Genomic DNA, 23013 nt, shown 5'->3' with positions numbered 1-23013 from the left:
CTTTCTCATGACAGTCCTGTGAGAGATTTACTACTCTCCACTATTTAAGAGATGTAGAAATGGAGATTCAAAGAGATAAAGTGATTTGTCAGAGGTTATTGGCATGGCTAGGTGTCCCTGTCTCTGAGTCAGACATGTACCTGTTATGCTAAGATCAGAGTTCTAGAGATGATTAAAGACACTCCAATTATTAATGACAATAATTATTTAATGAGTTTCTTCTCTGGGTAGTCATTGTGCTAAGCCCATTATGTGCACTAGACGATTTAATCTTTACAACAATCCTATACATTGGGGACTGTTGCCCTCATTTTACAAAAAAGAAACCAAGAATTAGGTCAGTTAAATGCATTGTTACAAGTCAATTCTAAAGCAGATTTGAACTAGGACTGGGTCACTCTGAAGGCCATGTTTCCAACTATTTTGCTAGTGATTCTTGACTTTTATGGACTCTTAGATTCCTTTGAGAATCTAATAAAGGCTACAGATTCTCACCTCTTAAAAATATTGACACCACAGCTTCTCCACAGCTGCACATTTAGACCAGATAATTCTTTGTAACGGGGGCAGTCATATATTTTTGTAGGATAGTCCATATGCCCACTGAAGTATATCCACAATTTCCAGGGCATCTAGTGACCTTATATTTCAGCACCTGTTGTAGTCAATGGTGCCCGGGTACCACCTCTACCATGATTACTGGTGACGTTGTATGGCTTAATCCACCTCTTTGGGCTAATTTTTTTGTAAGGTCCCTTTACCTCTGAAGTTCCAATGAACACAGAAGGGAGAGTAAGGAAGCCTAAGCAAAGAACTAGCCTCTGCAAAACATGAAACAAGCATGAGAGAGTGGGCTGGCTTTTCTTGGGAGTAGCTGGCTGGAACCCAAGGCCAGTCCGCATTAGGCCAGGGTGTTGAGAGGATTAATCATGACCAGATGCCGGCTCCTGCCTCTGCATATTTCTAATGGGGCCCTCAGTAAAGCCTCTTGGGATATTATCAACACCCAGAGCCCAAATCCCAAAGCCTGACTTCAGACTGCCAAGCAGGATTTCCCTAGAGTGGGCTGGGACTCCAGGCAAGATGACACCTGATTGAAGGAAAGGATTGTCCTGAACAAATCCTTCACAAGGCCCTAAAATCATTCCCATGACAACATCTGCCTACCATATTTTTGCAAAAAAAAAAAAAAAAAAAAAAAAACACACACAAAAAACCAACCTACAGGAGAACTTTGCATTCCAGATTGAAATCATTTGACTTCATTTAAAAACAATAGCAATGAAAGGAAAAGAATAAATCAAGATTTTCAAGTACAGTTTTTAAAACAAAGAAGGGGAATAAAGAAAGCTGGTAAGACTAGAAGCATATAAGTTCTTGTCTTGAAGAGTATCTACCTACATTAATCAACGTTTTACATCAATCTGTCCTAACACAATTTCAACCACTATGAACAGAGCCAATTCTTCCCAAGTAAGAGCTCTATTTTCCAGGGACAAGACATTGTATTCTGGGGTAGACACCATGGTGACATGGCCTGTATTTCTCCTTCTGTCCAAAATATCCTTTGCATTCCTACTCACCCACTGAATATCTCTCTTTCAAAACAAGGCTCAGCAACTGCCTTCCAATCATAGATTTCTCCATAGATAGAATTAATTGCTCCATCATCTCAACACCTATGAAACTTTAATAATACTCATCTACCATACTTCTATCATATGAGAGTTGTTTATATTTTTAACTTATTATGCCACCAGCTTCCTAGGTTATGGAATGAGTTGTTTTAAGTTCCTGATCTCCAGTCTATACTACATATTGCAGAACTCACTAGAGATGCTCAATAAGTGCATGCTAAGTCGAGTCACTTGAAAAACCTTTCATTCTGGTGCTCTGGACCTGGTGTAAGTTTCATCTACAATGAACGAATGGTTTATGTAACAAACTGTAACTGTGAGAGATTAACGAACCCAGGCTGGCCTGAATATGCCATCACATGTTCATAGAACCTTTAGACTTCTAGAAGTGAAGCTTGATTACTTCCTGTGTACTGGCCCAATAGTCACTTCCTCAATGACTGTAAAATTTAAATTTACTCATTTAATTCAGTATTGTTTTAAAAGCTTCCCTCCATTATTATGTAGCAAACTGGTGAAGTCTCAGGATTATGCCATTTACTTGGTATTTGTGGTATTTGAAACTGTTTTTGCCAAAGATAACAGAAAAATATTATTTAGAACGTCAGAATATATATATAATCAAAACCGTTCCAATACCTTCAGAATGTTTTATAATTCTTTCATTTTAAGCTCCCTCTGGAAAAATGCAGGGCATAAATATATCCCAACTTATAGACTCTACTATACTCATTACCGATTCTTATAATTTCCTCAGCAAAAAAAGTTTGAGAAGCACTGACTTAAAGGGTTATCACAAATATTCCCTGGACTACTATGCAGTAATAGCATTTTGTGCTTATCTGACACTTCTGCTTCCTGTCATTTCAGCTTCCTCGCCATATATTCTTATCTCCTTCCTGATTTTCTGTTTTTGGTTTACTTTGGCCTAGGAAACTGGATAATAAAAAGCTTATTAAGGCATATGTGTTTTATATGAGTTAAGAAGATTCTGCCATGAGTGCCTAACCAGGCTAGAATCTGAGGCCTTTTCAATTTACTGAACATCATCTATTTAATTAACAAAAAAAAGAACTATACTCTTGTTTGTGCTAAAATTGCTTAAATTCTTGTCACTGGAAGAATGGGTCCAAAGCAAAGTGCCAAGGACAAAATTTGGATCATGTTATGAATATAGTTATATATATGAATATATAAATACATATAATAAATATTAAAAATATATAGTAAATATATAAAAATACATATAAATTCTCTCTCTCTCTCTCTCTCTCTCTATATATATATATATATATAGAATATATATCTATTCTATAAATACCCATAATGAAGGTGACTATAGCTTTACAGGTGAAAGGTACATCTTCAGAGTCAAAGTATCATCATCATGGTATATCAACTTTCACAGATTATAATTTCCTTTTTGATTAGGACTACCAATTCTTACAATTTCTTTCAGCCCATGGAGATAATCATGGAGTCCAAAATACACTTCAAAATGATGTAGGTTTCCAAAATTTTATCTGGCATGGTATGGATTTCTTATTTGATTTCCATGCATAAAATAAAAATGTGTAAGTGATAAAGATCAGCAAGAAAAGCAATGATTAATGCTGATATTGTGAGATTTTGAAAATAATGTTATAGTACCTCTTTATAAAATAGTTGCTACTGGAGAGAACCCATTAAATGATGAGCCTGACTATCTGAATTAACATATGCCAACATTTTTGGTTTTTTTAATGAAAGGAAATTGGGTTAAATAATTAGCATAACAATAGATAATATTTTTCTCGTGTTTAAGTTAATAATTTCATTTTTAAGGTAAAATTCTTATTGGATATACAGTGATTATGAATTTTTCCAGGCAAGTTTCCTGCTTTTAGGTATTCATAAAATGTATCACATTTTTGTGGTCAGGATGAAATGTCAGAGTTTGGCTTCCCACAGTTGAGGATCTGCAATGGAGCTATTGACATCCTTGAGTGTAGGGTCCGTTGGTCAGAGGTAAAAACCTGGAAGATGTGACTGCTGGTAACAATTGTTATGGTTTTCCACCAACAGAAAACATTTATCAATTTTAAGAAGAATGGGTAGTTGAAGAAATCATGTAACATTTAGTGTTCCTTAAGAGCTGTCCCTTGTAACTTCCTTTGAATTCATTAATTATAGATCCACCACATGATTTATAGATACCAGTAGAGATGGAGTTGGAAATGACTCACGCTGGGAACTCCTACCGGACTCCTGTTGAGTAGCTTGACTGCCGCTAACTGTTTCAGGTTATGAAGAGACATGAAGATTCAGGATCAAGCACTATATTCCCAGAAATTCTAGAACTGTATACATTCACTCTACAAATTCACATTTTAGTCATTTCAAAATAGGGAGATTGCTTGTATTAGATCATTTTTTTTCTTTTACCTCATCCTAAATAGGGTAGATTATGAAATTCTGCCTCTCTCTCTCAGAGGGAGTATTCCAAATTTCCTAAGCACACCAGAATCAAATTACTTAAATTATGTCTATTTCATATTCTGAGTGCATGCATTTGCAATTAGCTATGTCAGGCATTTTTCTTTCATTTAATTTCATCATCATCAAGTAGTATTTATTAAGCACAAACCTGGCTAATTAATTTTCTAGAGAATAACACGTATTCTTAAATCCATTCTATTTAAGAGATCTTAAATAATCTGACACATGATATTTTTTCCCTTAGCAAAAATTACCTTTAAATTTTAATTTTTACCTTATTATTTCAAGTTTCAGTAGGACATATTCTACTCCCAAAGTCTGTATATTCAAATAAAAAATGTCATTCAGAATTAATATAACAGATTCCATAAGATTTTTATTCTTACTACAGCGTACTAATATTCTATCTCAATTTTTTAAAAATATCACTGTTCTAGTTATATTTTTTTCTAAAAGTGATTCATTTTTAAGGTAGAAACTAAGAAATAGGCAGCTTAAGTTATTATACTCATTAGATGTAAAAATGCATTTTTTCTTAAAAATTCAGTTACTATAGTTCATGAAAAGCAAAGCAAAAGAAAGCCACTGATCTCAGAATTCAAACTGTTTAGCCACTGAGGATGAGAATATTGAAGGTCTTCAAACCTGTCATCAAGACGTTGTGTATGCTTTAGTGGAGGAAAGGAAAAACTAATTTTTATGTGGATTTGGGGAAAGGAGAGTATTCTTCTCAAGGTACTTTTTTTCTAACTGCAACAGAGACAATATTCCTTTTCATTTAACAATAACCACACTACCACATTCACTTTAAATTCCAATCACAGAACTGGAATTTTAGAAAAGCATCCTCAAGAACCTCATAATGCCACTTGGGTCTTAGTTCGTAAGACATTAAACCCGTAGACTTCTATCTAGTATTTTTGGGTTCTGGTAGCAATTACCCTGTACTTCAGCGGCCAATGCCCAGTAAGAATGACAGAAACTAAAACGGAACTACAAACATGCAATGCCTGTTACTGTTTAAGCAAATTGGCATCAATCCTCAGTCATATTTGGCTACTGAGGTCAATGGTCACTTTCTACTTTGAAAAGCAGAGCTCAAAGTGATGCTTCAGAAGGTCCACCAAGAACTCCGTGGGCTGAAGAGGTCTGAAATGGCAGATGTTGTGTCCTGACACAAGTGGGGAAGAGTTTCTGGGATTTACTTCTTGATACGCAGAGTGGAATTTAAATATTAATGAGATTATGCATTTGGATAACTCTGAACAGAGTACAAATATTGTTCAGTTTGCCCCTCGAGCGAGAGGAATTCACTTCCAAGAGGGAATTTTAGAAGAGCCAGGTGCTTTCATTTTCAAACAGAGATTTACATCTCCATTAGAAATAACTCAAATAAGAGAGGAAATGATAGAAAGCAGTAGTCCAAGAGGTAAATAAAAACAATACAAATAAATAAAAAGAAAGAAAAAAGAGGCCCTCAATTATAGTCACAGTCACACAGTGGTTCGGGGGTTTTGCGTCTGGCAAGAAGTAGCCTATCTTTGTTTATACCAACGGAAGCCCCCAGGAGAATAGAGCACACAGAATCCACAGGAAGAATTTGGTCATACTTTTCAAAGTAGTTTAGTCTTCAAAAATCCACCTTCCCTAAAGGGAAAAACACCTTGAGAACCAATTAGTGGTACAAAGGGCCAGGAGAAAAACACTGCGCTCTGGCAGAAAGATTATTTTGTTGATTTCAGGTAAAAACCTAGGGCCAGATGCTAAAGTGGATGTTCCCCATGCCTATCCCCCGTTTGCCCCAGGGACACTGCAGTCTGTTACACTTGTATCTTCTCAAACAGGGACAGGAACAAAGTCTCAAAACAATTTTTGTAAGACATAATCCTGAATCACAGAACAGGTGGCAATTTTCTGGAGAGTAACAGTGGATTATTGCAACAGCCGCAGAAGAATAAAAAGATACTTCCTCTCTCTCTTTTTCTGGTTAATCAGATTTCTTGTGAGCAAAGCTTAGTCCTCTATCCTTTACTCTGCAAAAAGTAAACAAGACAAATGGATACTAAACATTCACAATAAGGCTAAATTCATGATTGATGCCTCTTACTGTTTAAGATCAGCTATAAAAATGCTGTCCAGTGGTTTTTAGTGGTGTGATTGTCTGACTCAGCAGACCAGTGTCAGGAAAGAAATTTACATAAATGGAAAGTGAAATCTTTCTTCAAGAAACAAGACTGTTAGAAACTGCTTAGGTAAGGAGATGCTCACTTACACAAACATGGATATACATATTAAACCCGCTCTCCAATATCTGCTTGAGCTTAAGTTATTGCCCATAAAGAAGCTAAGATGTTTGCTTTTAATTTCCAAAAAATCATTTCAGTTCCAATTTTACTTGGAATAAATTCTGCAAACAGAACTGTTACTAGGTATAAGAAGAATAATATCAATCTGGTATCCACAAGCATGACCAAGACTCATCCTTAAACACAGCACATGTTTAGATGGCTTGGCTAAGGGTGACAAGCATGATACCAGACAACTCCAGGGTAACAGCTCCTGATCTCTAGGAATATGAATGGATGAGATGAAGGAGGTTTCACTGCAGTGCAGTAGAGTGCAGGATCTGAAGTCAGAATGCCTGGGTTCAAATCTTAGTTCAAGCAATTCTTGGCTCTGTGACCATGGGAGAGGCACTAAGCTCTGTAATCTGCAATTTCCCTATGATGGAACGGCATGGTAATCATCCACTGTAAAAATGAAGAATAAAAGTAGAGAATCCACCTAAAGTACTTACCACTGCATCCAGCATACATTAAGTGCTAAGCACAACAAAGGTTAATCGCTGCTATTGTTATTATTACTATTATTTTCCTTTTGCTCCTGGTTCTGTGCATCTGAGCAAGATGGGAGAGTTCGACAGACTGAACCACTGACCCCAATTCTTCACCTTTCTCTGGATTTCCACCTTTGCCACAGCCTTATCAGCGGTCGACTGTGTTTCTCCAGGCCTTGACCTTGGACTCACCCACATGCCTGCTTTGGTCAGAGGCGCCCATGCATAAGTGTGTGTGTAGGTTGTGTGAGCGGATCAGTGCCTAGGATTTAAGAGGCTTCACTCTTTGCTGCTGGCCCTCTGCCACCTCAGGGCATGAGAAGAACATGCTCCAGCGAGCATGCTGGTCCAGGGGTAGGTGAAGTACACGGAGGACATTCAGACCTGCAGATGTATGGTGTGACAAGAGACACAGCAGCCTGAATCACAGCCCCTTCGGTTGTCCTGCAGAGCCATGAGGGGCGTAAAGGCTTACTGATGTATGTTACTGAAATCTTGTCATTGTTTATTATGCAAAAAAAATTAACTGATTCAAGGAGTACATTAAAAAGTTGTCTACCCACAATGAATTTCTTATTTCCCAAGGAAAAAGGCATTAGCTCAGTGTCTAGGTCTGAAACAAATGTGGAATGATAAGGGAGAAGAGACAAAGGCTTCAACAAAGCCAGGATTCCAGGACCAGAGATGCTCCTGTAAACTCTACTTAGGCCTTCTTGGCTTTTATTTAGGGAGGGTCACGTGTGATTAACGTCAGATTATTTTTAAATGGCTAACATTTGTTGAAAGGTTCCCATAGGTACCGTGCTAGACAATATACATACAGTATCTCTCTTAGTCCTCCTAAGAGCACTAGGAGGTAGGCTCTATTAATTTTACTCATTTTACAAATGAGGAAACTGAGGCATACGGAGACAAGTAACTTGTCCACATTGACAGTGGGTGAGAGTAGTCTGGGCAGGATGCAAACTCAAGAAGCCTCATGGCATGGCATGAAATGATGATGGTGGGAGGAGAGCTGGTGATAAGGACAAACATGGTTCCCCCCCCAATCACTTTGCTGTTTTAATCATAGCGTGTGTGTTAATTTAATCCTTAGGACACTTGAATTAGGTGTTACCTATTATATGCACCCTCCAGAGATGAAGAAAGGGGAGCACTGCAGGTCAAGTTCCTCGCCCACTTTCCCACGTGGCTAGCACGTGGTGTGCTAGTTGGAGCACATGGAGCTGAAGCTGGATTTGAACCCAGGCAATCTAGTTAACCATTACACTATGTTAATAGCAATGATCACACTTCTCACCCCAATGTGAAAAGGCAGAATCACGTTCTTTCCTTTTTTTTCTGGAAATCTGTAAGCTTTTCCAAGTTCAAAGGCAAACATGCATTCCTGGCACCATGGCTATCTTCAAGTGCATATAATGTGATAAATAACCTTTAATTTACACTACAATCATTCTCAGGCTCCACTGAGCTTTCATTCTTCCAAGAGCGATTTCCTTATTTGCTGCTTTCATGTTGACTTGATTTTAGTTTTGTTTTTCTGAATGTATTTTTAGGTTCAACTCTGTCAGGTTACAAATTCAGAGGAATCTTAACAGAGTGATAAAAGGAATGGGAGAAAGAGTAGTAATCATGATGGGTTTAGAGAACAATGTCTAGAAAATAAAACTAACCACACAGAGTGTGAACACAGATGATTGTTGCCCAGATCTGTTCACACATACACTTCCTGCACCTGCAGGAGAGCCTCGTGGTCTCATGTCTTCAGACACTCTCTCCACCCAGTTCCCAAACAGCGACATCCCAAGCACCTTCACACTGACATGCAGACAGCAGTCCTACTGACCTTGAAAGCAGCACCTCCATGGATGATGGATTTGATAAAAATTCCCAAGTCCGTTCCAGTTTCTCGAGATTTGTTCCCTTTCAAGCTCACGCCAAGACCAGCAGAACCTGAATCATTCAGGGGGATCTCGAAGGTGAGTTGCTCAGTTGTTTCCAGTGAGAGTGCATAGCAATCAGGTTCTCCTTTCTGTTGAAGTATACATGGAAAGAGTGAAGGGAAGAAAGCGGATTAGTGTTTACACCCAAATGGCCAAACACAGAGGCAACTGGCAAGACAGGTTGATTGGACCTCTAACAGGCTGGTCTTCTCTCTCTACAAGGGGCCACCACCATGTCAGTGGGTGGTAGAAGAGTTCTTGAGAGTCATATTTCCTGATGGTCAACAGAGAGGATCCTTTGGCTAGGTGGAGTCATGCCATTTGAAACATCCTGAAAATATATGGAAATTCAGCAGAACAGTCTCAATAATTAAAGAGGCTGGATATTACTTAGGGGATCTTAAGTACCAGAAAAGACCTTAGAGATAAGGTGATCTTACTATCTTCATTATACAGATGAAGAAACAGAGTTTAGTGTAGAAACATGCTAGAATTTGGGGGAACTATTTGGCTTGTATAATTTAAAACACATCATTTACCATGGAAAAAATGTTCTTGATCAAGAATGTCAATTGGATAGAGAGAACTGAAAAAAATGTTATCTTAAACTTAGGGAAATGTGATTTATAATGAGAATCACTGAATTAAACTTCACTTTGTCTAACTCATGCCTTAAGTTTGCTTCTTTGATAGCATAACTCACTGGCAATCAGATTTTGAAGCTAAACAAAAATGATAATGCACGACAAACATTTGTGTCCACCTAGCCACAAGCACAGCTGTTCTCAAAAACACAGAGTAACAGTGTACGGAGGCAACAGGCACACTTAGGGTTCAAGTTTCCAGGGAGAAGCATAAGGTTAATCAGACTTGGCCCCTGATGTTTTCAAATATACAGCAGTGACTATAGAAAAGTGCTGTCCATATGACCATCTTTGCAGGTGTCCCTGCTGCATCCCTCCCAAGCTCGCAGAAACGTGAAACTCGGCCACAGTGTTTAACTGGAAAATTTGAGAATGAGATAGCCCTAGAAACCTTCAAATCATTCTAGGTCGGTAGTTCTTTCCTCTCTGTAATTATTTCTAGAAACTCTCATCTTAGGGTCACTTCTATAAAATTGCATATTTTAAAAATGACTGTGAATGTCTGGATATGTCACCAAATAACTATAAAATCAGAACTCGCAAAGAACCCATAATTAAAACAGGATTAAGAGGCTGATCATTGCCAGACCCACTGACCTCGTATTTCCAACTCCTACCAAAATAGAGAAAACCCATGTCTACCTTTAAAGAAATAGTTCCTTCATTTAATTTCACTGTAAATGAAGTTAGCTATAAAAATTTGGACAATAGGTGGTTTCAAAGAAATGAAACTTTACTGCTTGATTTAATAAACCCATTACTAGTTAGTTCTTTTAACAAACTCATTATATTATTATCTAAGAAGCAGCCCATTATTTGATTCAAAGTAGCTGCCCTTTTTTCCCCTCCATGGGAATGCCATAGTTAAATATGGAATGTAAATTGTTAGCCTTCATCTTTGTCTTCTAGAATGTCCTATTTAGAACATTTGATAATCATTTATGTTTCCCAGTCTCTCTGGGGTTTGGTTAATTTTAGTCTAATAAAGTTCCACTGAATTAAAGTACAAATTAAAGAACAGCTGTTCTTCCTAGAAGTTTGTGAACACCATTTTAGAGGAAGACTAGAAGCTTCTTTGGCTTTTTATCTACTAGAGACAAAATGACACAAGGCCAAGTTTTGCTTGAGTAATATTTTCAAACCACTTTATTCTGTGATCAAATATGATTTCTTTGGCAACTGTATTTAATTAAGATTGACAATCACTATTTGTACCAACATCTTTCATTTATTACATATGTGGTAAAACAAAATAGAAACCAAGTCATTTATGGCTATCTTGTCATTTGTGTGTATGTGTTATTTCATTTTTTGGAGTTTTGTTTTAATTCCAGTTAGGTAACATACAGTGTTATATCAGTTTCAGGTGTACGATATAGTGATCCAATACTTCCATACATCACCCCCTGTGCTCATCACAAGTGTGCTCCTTCATCCCCATCACCTATCTCACCCACCCCTGCACCGACCTCCCCTCTGGTAACCATCAGTTTGTTCTCTATAGTTAAGGGTCTGTTTCTTGGTTTGTCCCTTTCTCTCTTTCTTTTTCCCTTTGTTCATTTGTTTTCTTATATTCTACACCTAAGTGAAATCATATGATTTTTGTCTTTCTCTGACTTATTTCACTTAGCGTAATACTCTCTAGCTCCATTCACATTGTTGCAAATGGCAAGATGTCATTCTTTTTGTGGCTGAGGAATATTCCATTGTACACATATACCATATCTTCTTTATCCATTCATCAGTTGATGGACACATGGGCTGTTTCCATAACTTGGCTACTGTAGATAAAGCTGCTATAAACATCAGGGTGCATGTATCCCTTTGAATTAGTATTTTCGAATTCTTTGGGTAAATACCCAGTAGTACAATTACTGGATCATAGGGTAGTTCTATTTTTAACTTTTTGAGGAAACTCCATACTGTTTTCCAGAGTAGCTGCACCAGTTTGCATTCCCATCAACAGTGCAAGAGGGTTCCTCTTTTAAGTCCCTGATATACCTGACAGCCAGAAATAGAACAACAAAAACAATCTAATGGCTAACAATGGTTCTAAGTGCTTTACACATATTAACATACTTACTCTTCATAACAATCCTATGAGGAATATTATTATGCCCATTTTACAGATGAAGAGACTGAAATGCACAGCAGGTAAGTACCATGATTACAGTCCATGAGACTTGACAGTGTTGGAGTTTTGTGAGGTCCAGGCAGTGTGGTTCCTGTGTCAGACTCTTAACTGCTATGCTACGTCTCAACCTCTGTGAACCACTATGACTTGGCCTACTCACAAGAAATCCCAAGACTGATTCCCACAATGACAGTGAGGCACGATGCAATTTCACATATTCTACTCAACTATAGTTCTGTTTTATATCTTTCTGACACTATATCGGGCTCAAGGCATAATAGTGGCATTATCATTGCTATTCACCCAATGGTGAAGGAAGCCATTATAGTAGTTAACATAGCCATTTCCTCTATTAGAAATAAATGTCCCTTTACCTAATGTACAAAAAAATCAATATGCTGAATGCCTTCCTTCAATAATCTTGCTTCAACAAAGAACTCTAAAAATTAAACTCAAATCTTGCCAGAACACATTTTGGAGAAGAGGAATTAAGGCCTCACAAATGCCCCAAATGCAGGACCTTAGCGATAGGATGATCCCAAAGGCAATGACATATCCACATATCCACACTTTGGATCCTTCCTTGCTTCCTATCTTTCAGACAAGAGCTCTTTCTACAATACCCCTTGCTTTTTACACTCACAATTATCCAGAGGGGGGAAAAAATCGAGATGCTGGCGTAAGAAAGGAAATCTTGTGAATTTCATTCATTTTTTTTTCCTTTCATTATTTCTTATTCTTTGCCATAGAGGCCATGTCTCTAGGTACAAAGTCTGTGAGGTTCCTTGAGCCAGGCCCAGGATGGATGCCCAAATGCCCCTAGTGCATATGTCTTGGCCTAATGCGCTGGTACCCACCCCAGTGCCAGCCTTTCAGGGTCCACAACTAAAGCTTTCTCAATCTCAGCAGTATTGAATTTTGGGGCCTGATAATTCTTTGTTGTGGAAGGCTGTCCTATGCATTAAAGGACAGTCAGCAGAATCCGTGGCTATTACCTACAGGATGCCAATAATACCTCCTTCCCCAGTTATGATAACCCCAAATGCCTCAGACACTGCCAAATGTCTCCTGGGCTCAAACTCACTTCCAGTTGAAAACCACTGCTCTGTACAGTCAACTTTAACTGCCAAGTACTGTCAAGTTTAAGGCAACTGCCAAGTATAGTCAAGTTTAAGGCAAGTAGGGTCCAGAGAAGTATTTGGGATTGCAATGCTGCCTGCTGATATTGTTCCCAAGTCCCAGAAATGGACTAAGTCTCAGGCTACAGGTTTGTGACTGACCAATTAGTTGGTCACGGAATTCTGCACTTAGTTACGTCTCTGGTTGTATGTCTCTGATTATTTGGCAGCTAATTTTCTAGGGGCAGAAATACAGTCTTTGGGGGATTAACAGAGTAAGAAAAGTGATAAATATTGAATTTATTGTTATATATACAAAATGCTGACTTTTATTAATATAAGCCAGAAGAAAAATTTAGCCTATGAAATGGTGTTTGTTAGGTGAGTTATGCTTCTGTATATGCTGATTTGTACTTTTTTTATTTGTTAAGAATCACAGACTTCTATAAAATAGTATTAACATAAAGACTTCTACTCATTTGAGAACATAACATTAAGTATAATAATGTATGTGCACAGTACATTTCAACTATATAACATATACACTATCTACATAATGACACCTACCCATCTACCTATTACCTACCTGCCTCACAACCCTGTGAGGGTTGTCTATCCGCATATGTGTATATGTCTGCATAGAAAAAAAAGATAGTTATCCACTGGCACTGCAATATGGACCACAGTTTCCTTCTTTACAATTCTTCTGTGTTTTCTAGACATTTGTCCATCATTATAAAAAGATAAATGTTTTTGAAAGGAATTTATGAAGGTATAAGAACCATTTGCTGTATTATTGCACGGCCAACTAGAAAGATGTAAACACATCTCCATAATGACACACACACGTTTACACATATGCATTTCTAATAATACCTATACTATATGTAATATGTATTGCCCTATAGTAGTATATATACTATATGCATTCTTTAAAAATACATAGTATATAATGTGTATGTGTATTCTCTCTATACATATATATGCACGTATGTTTATGTGTGCATGTATGTGTGTAGTACATTGATATCCCTCTTAGATCGCCAATGACTTCCATGTTACGAAATCCGATGGTCAATTGTCATCTTTTATCTTTCCTGATCTACAGGAGCATTAGACCAAATTGATGAAGCCCTACTTTTTGAAATATCTTCTTTTCTTGGTCCCAGGACATCACTTTCTTATAGTTCCTCTCCCACTTCATGGTAGACTCCTTTGCAATTCCCTTTTCTGATTCTTCCCCATCTCACCAAGCTTTAAGTATTAGTGTCCTAAGAATCATTTTTGAAGTTGCCTCACCTAATTTCATGGTTTTAAATATCACTGACACACTCATGAGGCATAAATTCCTATCTCCACCTCTCTCCCCTAAACAAGACTCCCATAACCAATTCTCTAGTGAACAATTTTATAGGATTTCTACCTTGACATCATCACATTGAAGTAGATCATCCCTTAAACCTGTTCCTCCTGAGCAAGTATATGGAACTGTATTCTTTCAGACATTCAAGCAAGAGACCTCAATGTCATTGTTGACTTCCTTCTTATCTCACACTCTATATCCAACCCGTCAGCAACTCCTGTCAGCTCTACTTTAAAAACACACCCAGGGCCCCTGGGTGGCTCTGTCAGTTAAGCATCTGCCTTGGGCTCAGGTCGTGAAGCCGGGGTCCTGGGATCGAGGCCCACATCTGGCTCTGTGCTCAGCCAGGAGTCTGTCCCTCCCTCTTCCTCTGCTCCTCCCCCTGCTCGTGCTCTCTGTCTGTCTCTGTCTCTAATAAATTAATGAAATCTTAAAAAAAAACACCAAACACCCAGAATTCTATCACTTTAACCATCTGGGCCACCACTGCTTCTCTCCTGACACTCTCTGTCCTAGTGTCTCCTTTCTGCCTCCCTGCTTCCACTTTTCTCCTCTTCAGGATGTTTCTCAACACAGCAGCCAGAATGGTCCCATTAAAACAAATACTCAAAACCTTCTGGTGACTTCCCACCTCATTCAGAGAAAACGCCAGTGTCCTACAACTTCTAAGCTGAGTGCCCTGACTCTTCTCTCCGCTCATCTCTACTACTACTTATCCTATGCTTGCTGCGTTGCCTTTCTTCTTTTCTTCAGTACATCCTTCATCCTTCATGCTTCTGCCCCAAGACCTCTGCATAACCTCTTCTCTCTGCTGTGAATGCTCCTCCCCTAGATTCCTGCAGACCTCCTTCCCTCACTACCTTCAATTCTCTGTTCTAATATCAATTTACTAGTGAGGTTGTCCCTGACCATTCAGTTTCAAATTGCTTAAATGCCCTCTGAATACCACCCTACCCATGTCTACTATCCTGCTTTTCCTCCACAGTACTTATCACATATCGTATATGTGCTTATTTTTTTTAAAGATTTATTTATTTATTAGAGAGAGAGAGAGAGAGCTTGCGGGGCAGGAGGAGAAAGAGAGTCTTAAGTAGACTCCATGTTGAGCATGAAGCCCGACTCAGGGCTTGATCTCACGACTCTGAGACCACCACCAGAGCCAAAACCACTTAACCACTTAGTCGTTTAAACAACTTTACCACCCAGGTGCTCCTGCTCATTTGTTTGTTTGTTTGTTTGTTTTTTCTTTTTTTTTCTTTTATGTTTTTAATAGGGTCTCTTGAATGTGGGAACTTTTACATTATTCTGATTCTTTTTCCACCAATTTATTGCCAGTGCTTAAAACAGTGCCAGACTCAAAAACAGGCACTGGATAACTATTTGCTGAGTGAACAAACATACACAGATAGATAACAGATGTTTGTGTGTATGTCCAACAGTATGTGCTTGTGTATATGTACACGTGTATCTGTAAATACGTATTTGTGGGTTGTATACATATATATGTAAATAAATAAACTGCAGCTATCACATTTGATTTCTACCATTCCAGATTTCACTAATTTAAACGTTTATAAATTAGTACATACATTAAAAATAATAAAAACACAAAGTATAATAGTTTTAAGACACTTAAAAGTAACCTCGTCCAATTTCCCTTTTCACACAATGCTTCCAGTTCCTAGGAGAGATGATAACATAGCTCAGTGTCAGCATCCGATCCTCAATGAAGGCATCAAGAGGTGTTACTGCTACCAATCTGTGATGAACACTGGACTGCTCATGGTTTTAAATTATAACATGTACTTCAAATCTTTAGTGAATACTGCAAACAGCAGTATTCATGGTACATTTCATCAAGTCTGGGAAGCACTGTGATCCAGTACCCAAAGACACATCAGCCATCTTTCTGTCTGTTTACCCTCCAAGCAAACACATATATGTGTACACATACACCTATAAACAAAAGTTTCATGAAACAATACTTAACCAGAGTGCAATGCCTTTTAGAGATTTCTATGATATCTTATTTAATTTTTAATTTGGTCACAATCCTCTACATTAATTTCATAATCCAATACTGGGACATAATTTTCAATTGGGAAAACACTGAAATTATATATATATATATATATATATATATATATAATTTTTATTAAATAAAAAAATAAATGAAATGCAAAACCAAATGGTGAGTAAAATGTTAACTGTCTTATCCTAATTTTTATAAGCCATTTTAATGTTTTATCCTAACCACCCCTAGCCTTAATTAATCCTTTAATCTCTTTTATACAAACTTTCTTCAAGTTCTTACAGCTGCTGTTCTGTTACCATAATTAAATATATTTTACCTTATCCCTCCCATCCAGTTATGTCTTTCCCTATTTTTCCATTCCCTCTCTTTGTTCTCTGTAACACTATCTCTATTCCCAAGCACAACAAATAACCTGTTAGAGCTGGAATAAAGAAATGAGATTGGTCCGTTCTGGCCTGAGTGACAAGAGTCACTCTTTGCAAAACATAGTGATCCAACAAATATTTATCAAGCATCTTGTATGTACACAACACTGTTATATGAAGTGGCCAGTCTACATAGAGATAATTGGCAAAAAGTTTACTGTACAATATGTGAGGGCCTTTCTGTTTCATTCACAAATTATCTGGAAAGGAAGAGTCGAATTTAAGAATAGAAAAGAAACAGAGGCATCTACATAGGTGGACCTTGTGAGATATACTAACCATTTTTATCAAACAAATATCATAGAGAATAAAGAAGCTGAGAAAAAGAGAGATAAACTACTGGATCATGAGGGGAGAGTTCAAGAGATAAGTGATATCATAAAGCAAAACAACATTAGAATAATTGGGATCCCAGAAGAAGAAAGAAAGAAAGGGGCAGAAGTTATATTGGAGCAAATTATAGCAGAGAACTTCCCTAATTTGGGGAAGGAAACAGGCATCAAAATCCAGGAGGCACAGAGAAACCCCTCAAAATCAGTAAAAATAGGTCAATACCCTGACATCTAATAGTAAAACTCACAAGTCTCAGAGACAAAGAGAAAATCCTGAAAGCAGCTCGGGACAAAAGGTCTGTAACCTACAATGGTAGAAACATTAGATTGGCAGCAGACCTATCCACAGAGACCTGGCAGGCCAGAAAGGACTGGCATGATATATTCAGAGCACTAAACGAGAAAAATATGCAGCCAAGAATACTATATCCAACTAGGCTATCATTGAAAATAGAAGGAGAGATCAAAAGCTTCCAGGACAAACAAAAACTAAAAAAATTTGCAAACACCAAACCAGCCCTACCAGAAATACTGAGAGGGGTCCTCTAAGCAAAGAAAGAGCCTAAAAGTAACATAGACCAGAAAGGAACAGAGAGAATAAACAGTAACAGTCACCTTACAGGCAATACAATGGCACTAAATTCGTATCTTTCAATAGTTACCCTGAATGTAAATGGGCTAAACGACCCAATCAAAAGACACAGGGTATCAGAAGGGATAAAAAAAAGCAAGACCCATCAATATGCTGTCTGCAAGAGACTAATTTTAGACCCAAAGACACCTCCAGATTGAAAGTGAGGGGGTGGAAAACCTTCTACCATGCTAATGGACATCAAAAGAAAGTTGGGGTGGCAATCCTTATATCAGACAAATTAGATTTTTAAACCAAAGACTATAATAAGAGATGAGGAAGGACACTACATCATACTTAAAGGGTCTATTCAACAAGAAGATCTAACAATTGTAAATATCTATGCCCCTAACATGGAAGCAGCCAGTTATCTAAACCAGTTAATAACAAAATAAAAGAAACACATCAACAATAATACAATAATAGTAAGGGACAGTAACACCCCCCCTCACTGAAACGGACAGATCATCTAGCAAAAGATCAACAAGGAAATGAAGGCTTTAAATGACACACGGGATCAGATGGACTTCAGAGATATATTCAGAACATTCCATCCCAAAGCAACGGAATATACATTCTTCTCTAGTGCCCATGGAACATTCTCCAGAATAGATCACATCCTAGGTCACAAATCAGGTCTCAACCGGTACCAAAAGATTGGGATCATTCCCTGCATATTTTCAGACCACAATGCTTTGAAACTAGAACTCAATCACAAGAGGAAAGTCGGAAAGAACTCAAATACATGGAGGTTAAAGGGCATAAAATCAATGCACAGAAATCAGTGGCATTTCTATACACCAACAATAAGACAGACGAAAGAGAAATTGAGGAGTCGATCCCATTTACAATCGCACCCAAAACCATAAGGAATAAAGCTAGGAATAAATCTAACCAAAGAGGCAAAGAATCTGTACTTAGAAAACTATAGAATACTCATGAAAGAAATTGAGGAAGACACAAAGAAATGGAAAAACGTTCCATGCTCATGGCCTGGAAGAACAAATATTGTGAAAATGTCTAGGCTACCTAGAGCAATCTACACATTTAATGCAATCCCTATCAAAATACCATCCACTTTTTTCAAAGAAATGGAACAAACAATCCTAAAATTTGTGTGGAACCAGAAAAGACCCCGAATAGCCAGAGGAATGTTGGAAAAAGAAAAGCAAAGCTGGTGGCATCACAATTCCGGACTTCCAGCTCTATTACAAAGCTGTCATCATCAAGACAGTATGGTACTGGCACAAGAACAGACACATAGATCAATGGAACAGAACAGAGAGCTCAGAAACGGACCCTCAACTCTATGGTCAATTACCCTTCGACAAAGCAGGAAAGAATGTGCAATGGAAAAAAGACAGTCTCTTCAACACATGGTGTTGGGAAAATTGGACAGTCACATGCAGAAGAATTAAATTGAACCATTTCCTTACACCACACACAAAAATACTCAAAATGGATGAAAGACCTAAGTGGCAGGCAGGAATCCATCAAAATCCTAGAGGAGAACACAGGCAGCAACCTCTTCGACTTCAGCCGCAGCAACTTCTTCCTAGACACATCACCAAAGGCCAGGGAAGCAAGGGCAAAAATGAACTATTGGGACTTCATCAAGATAAACAGCTTTTGCACAGCAAAGGAAACATTCAATGAAACCAAAAGATAACCGACAGAATAGGAGAAGATATTTGCAAATAACATGTCAGATAAAGGGCTAGTATCCAAAACCTATAAAGAACTTTCAAACTCAACACCCAAAGAACAAATAATCCAATCAAGAAATGGGCAGAAGACATGAACAGACATTTTTCCAAAGAAGACATCCAAATGGCCAACAGACACACGAAAAAGTGCTCAACATCACTGGGCATCATCAGGGAAATACAAATCACACCAGTCAGGATGGCTAAAATGAACATGTCAGGAAACGACAGATGTTGGTGAGGGTGCGGAGAAAGGGGAACCCTCCTACACTGTTGGTGGGAATGCAAGCTGGTGCAGCCCCTCTGGAAAACAGTATGGAGGGTCCTCAAAAAGTTGAAATTAAAGCTACCCTACAACCCAGCATTAGAGCTACCCTACAACCCAGCAATTGCACTCCTGGGTATTTACCGCAAAGACACAAATGTAGTGATCCTAAGGGGTACGTGCACCCCAATGTTTACAGCAGCAATGTCCACAATAGCCAAACTATGGAAGGAGCCTAGATGTCCATCAACAGATGAATGGATAAAGAAGATGTGGTAGATATACACAGTGGAATATTATGCAGCCATCAAAAGGAATGAGATCTTGCCATTTGCAACGACGTGGATGGAACTGGAGGGTGTTATGCTGAGTGAAATAAGTCAATCAGAGAAAGACAAGTATCATATGACCTCACTGATATGAGGAATTTGAGAAACAAGACAGAGGATCACAGGGGAAGGGAGGGGAAAAATGAAACAAGACGAAACCAGAGAGGGACACAAACCATAAGAGACTCTTAATCCCAGGAAACAGAGTGAAGGTTGCTGGAGCGGTGGGGGGTGGCAGGATGGGGTGGCTGGGTGGACACTGGGGAGCGTATGTGCTACGGTGAGCGCTGTGAATCGTGCAAGACTGACGAATCACAGACCTGTACCCCTGCAACAAATAATACATTATATGTTAACTTAAAAAAAGACAAAAAAAATTATCAAAGTAATTACTCGGTGTGAGAAGAGGAAAGGGAGGTGGAAGATGACTTGCTAGGCATCTATATTATTTACTTAAGAGTGTTCCAAGTAGGGCCATGTCTGGAATCAGAAACGTTCTTTCGTGCAAAGCAGTACTTGGTTCACACATGCAAGTGTAGTAATAGCGCAGCCTTCCAAACCCCAGGGAATGCACCGGTCTGCAGGGCCAGTGTTCAGTTTCTCAGAAGCCCAAGTCAGACCTGAAAGCATCCATGCTGAACCTTTTATGGCCCTCATTTCATTAAATGCTGTGCTCTTGGCTCAGCACAAGCAAGCTCTGGATGTCTTTGCCTTGCCTCCCAAATGTGTAATTAGTCTGGGTTGTGAGCTTACTTTATGCAAGAGTTATGATTTACGTGCAATCATTTTGTCAATTACCAAAACTCAAACAAGAGGGCTTTAAGGGGAAAAAATGAATATATATAAAAATATATGTGTGTGTGTGTGTGTGTGTGTGTGTATATATGTATATTTAATATAAAGCAAAAGCTATACGTGGCAATTCTGCCAGGATATTTTATAATAAGCTTAAGCACTATTAACTTTTGCCTAAGTAAATTCTAAGGAATTTGAGGTGATAAAACTTTTGTTATAGCTAAATAAATTTTCATTACAATGAAAGGATAAGATACCTGCAAGACATGTAATTTTCTGAATTTTTAACATTTTCTAAAAAAGTATGGATAGCTATTATAAACATGAAAAGGTTTTGGTCAATTGGATTACATAAAGTTCGGAATGTGAATATCACCCTTGAGTAGGGATAAGAGGCTCTTTCCAACAGCTGGGAGGCGTTCTATTTTAGATTGTACTTTTCAGGGAGTAAAGAAAACACAGCAAGAGATGAGCAGGCATATGCAAAGGTAAATGGCGATCCAAGGATGATTATCTTAATAAAGGTAAAAGACTTCCCCCTCCAACTGTTGCTAATATATAAATGAAATCAGCAGAACCCTGGGTGATTTATAAGTGGACAGATTATTTTTTAAAGTCTTTTGCCTTCTGGGCAACATAGACAAATCAGAAGAAAGAGTCAGAGGTCATACTGCAGGTAGTTTAAAAATCTGAGTCATACTGTAGGTTGTTGATAATTAACCCAATCATTGGGGGAAACTTCCTTAAATGTAGGTTTCTTATGGGTAGCTCGATTATCAATATAGTAAATATATGTCCTCCTTATGTAATCTCCTTAAGTAAATATTCATCTACGTTCAAATACTTTATAACTAAAGACCTGAATGAAGAAAATCCTACAAAATGTCTGTAATTGAGACACTTTTTTCATGTTTTTTGATATCCATTCTCTGGAAAGGATGAGGAAAAAACCTACGGAACATAAGAGCTGACTTCTGACTGCACTTATCAAAATTTTAAGTCAAAGATTAATCTAATACCAGGAAACAAATGTCAAAGAAAATGGCCATTCTTCATTGTCTGCTCAATATAAAAACGCCTTAATGTAATACTAAGAGATTAAAACTAACAGAAGCAAAGTAAGTCAAAGTTAAGATTCCTGTAGCTATCCTTTTTCCTCTCCTACTTAGGGTATATATACTTGAAAGATCAGCAAATTCCATAGTTGCGTAACACTGGCAAAAAACACTGTTTTTTCCTTTTTCCGATAAACATGGAAGAAATGAATATAATATATTGTGTCATGAAAAGTAGTATAAATGAATACGTTACAATTCAGACAGCATGGATTCTTTATAAAACTAGAAACTGCTTTGTTTATATGGGGAAGAAATAGGTCCTTTTTTGTGTTTATTCCTTCCCATTAAAAGTGAACTACAGAAACCTGATTAAAATGTCTTAAGCCTTTCATAGACAATCATTCAGTGTTTAAAATACAAGAATACACGCTTTTATATGAGTATAAGATTTAAGAACAAACAGTATGATGTAATAATATAATATTCTAAAAAGGAAGCATAGAGGGCCTGATTCTTAGAGGAGCAGACCTATTTGAAAACCTGGAGTCTTAGGTGAAATACTTCCAATATCTTTGCCATCCCAAATACTCTGTCTGCCAAGCTATTTGCATTTAACAGTTTTAAAAGACAACTCAACTCTCCAGGACAAAAGCTGAACATGAATAAAAAATATGGAGCACTTCATGGAAGTGAGCTACCAGTTATGGTGCCTGTTCCATACACAGCCTGTCACTGTTCAGGAAGGGTTAGCAACTCACTGAATTGGAGGTGCCCTCTGAAACCACGACCGTCAGTCCATAGGTGGCTAATGCTTGCTGCAGGGGTCTGGCCCAAGGCCACGCCCCACTAGAGAGGGTTTTAGAAACCAACTATGCCAGTGAAATTGGTTCCTTCTAAGACTTGGATCCACGTAAGGTCTAGAACACAGGGTCACAGTCATTGCACGTGAGGACAAATACCCCGATAGTTTCTATTATGAAAAATTCTAGGGAAAAGGTTTATTTTAGGACTTCTGACTGCTTTTAAGAGGTTAATACATATTCCCTAATTTCACTTGATCATGGTAAACACCTTTGCATGAAGCATATTGGAGGAAAAGTATTCCCCCCCTACACTTAAAAGACATGTTGCTTTAGAGAACACAGGGGAGGTCAAGGTAGAAAGGAATGGAGTGGGGAACAGAGAAGGCTCAAGAGAGAAGAAATCTTGTAGGTCATGAACAATGTCCTAGAGATACCACACAGCCTCATGGTTAAGTTTCCAGTTCCATTTCTTCTGTGTCAT

The 23013-nt window shown here is 38.0% G+C and overlaps 1 protein-coding gene across 15 annotated transcripts in view; it reads right to left on the bottom strand.

Moving 5' to 3' along the window:
* The window catches only part of PARD3B (par-3 family cell polarity regulator beta), a 1014396-nt gene that overhangs the window by 405445 nt on the left and 585938 nt on the right, over positions 1–23013 (bottom strand). For all 15 annotated transcript variants that reach the window (XR_003519077.1, XM_027589187.1, XM_027589179.1 and 12 more), the window contains one exon: positions 8798–8983. Coding sequence is in view for 14 of the 15 variants with exons in the window: in XM_027589187.1 (XP_027444988.1) it covers positions 8798–8983 (186 nt within the window). In the remaining variant the exon portion in view is untranslated. The remainder of the gene's footprint in view (positions 1–8797; positions 8984–23013) is intronic.

The sequence above is a fragment of the Zalophus californianus genome, chromosome 3 (assembly GCF_009762305.2).
Source record: "Zalophus californianus isolate mZalCal1 chromosome 3, mZalCal1.pri.v2, whole genome shotgun sequence".
Taxonomy (NCBI): Eukaryota; Metazoa; Chordata; class Mammalia; order Carnivora; family Otariidae; genus Zalophus; species Zalophus californianus.
The sequence above is the reverse complement of the archived record's forward strand: the minus strand, read 5'-3'. Positions and strand labels throughout refer to the sequence as shown.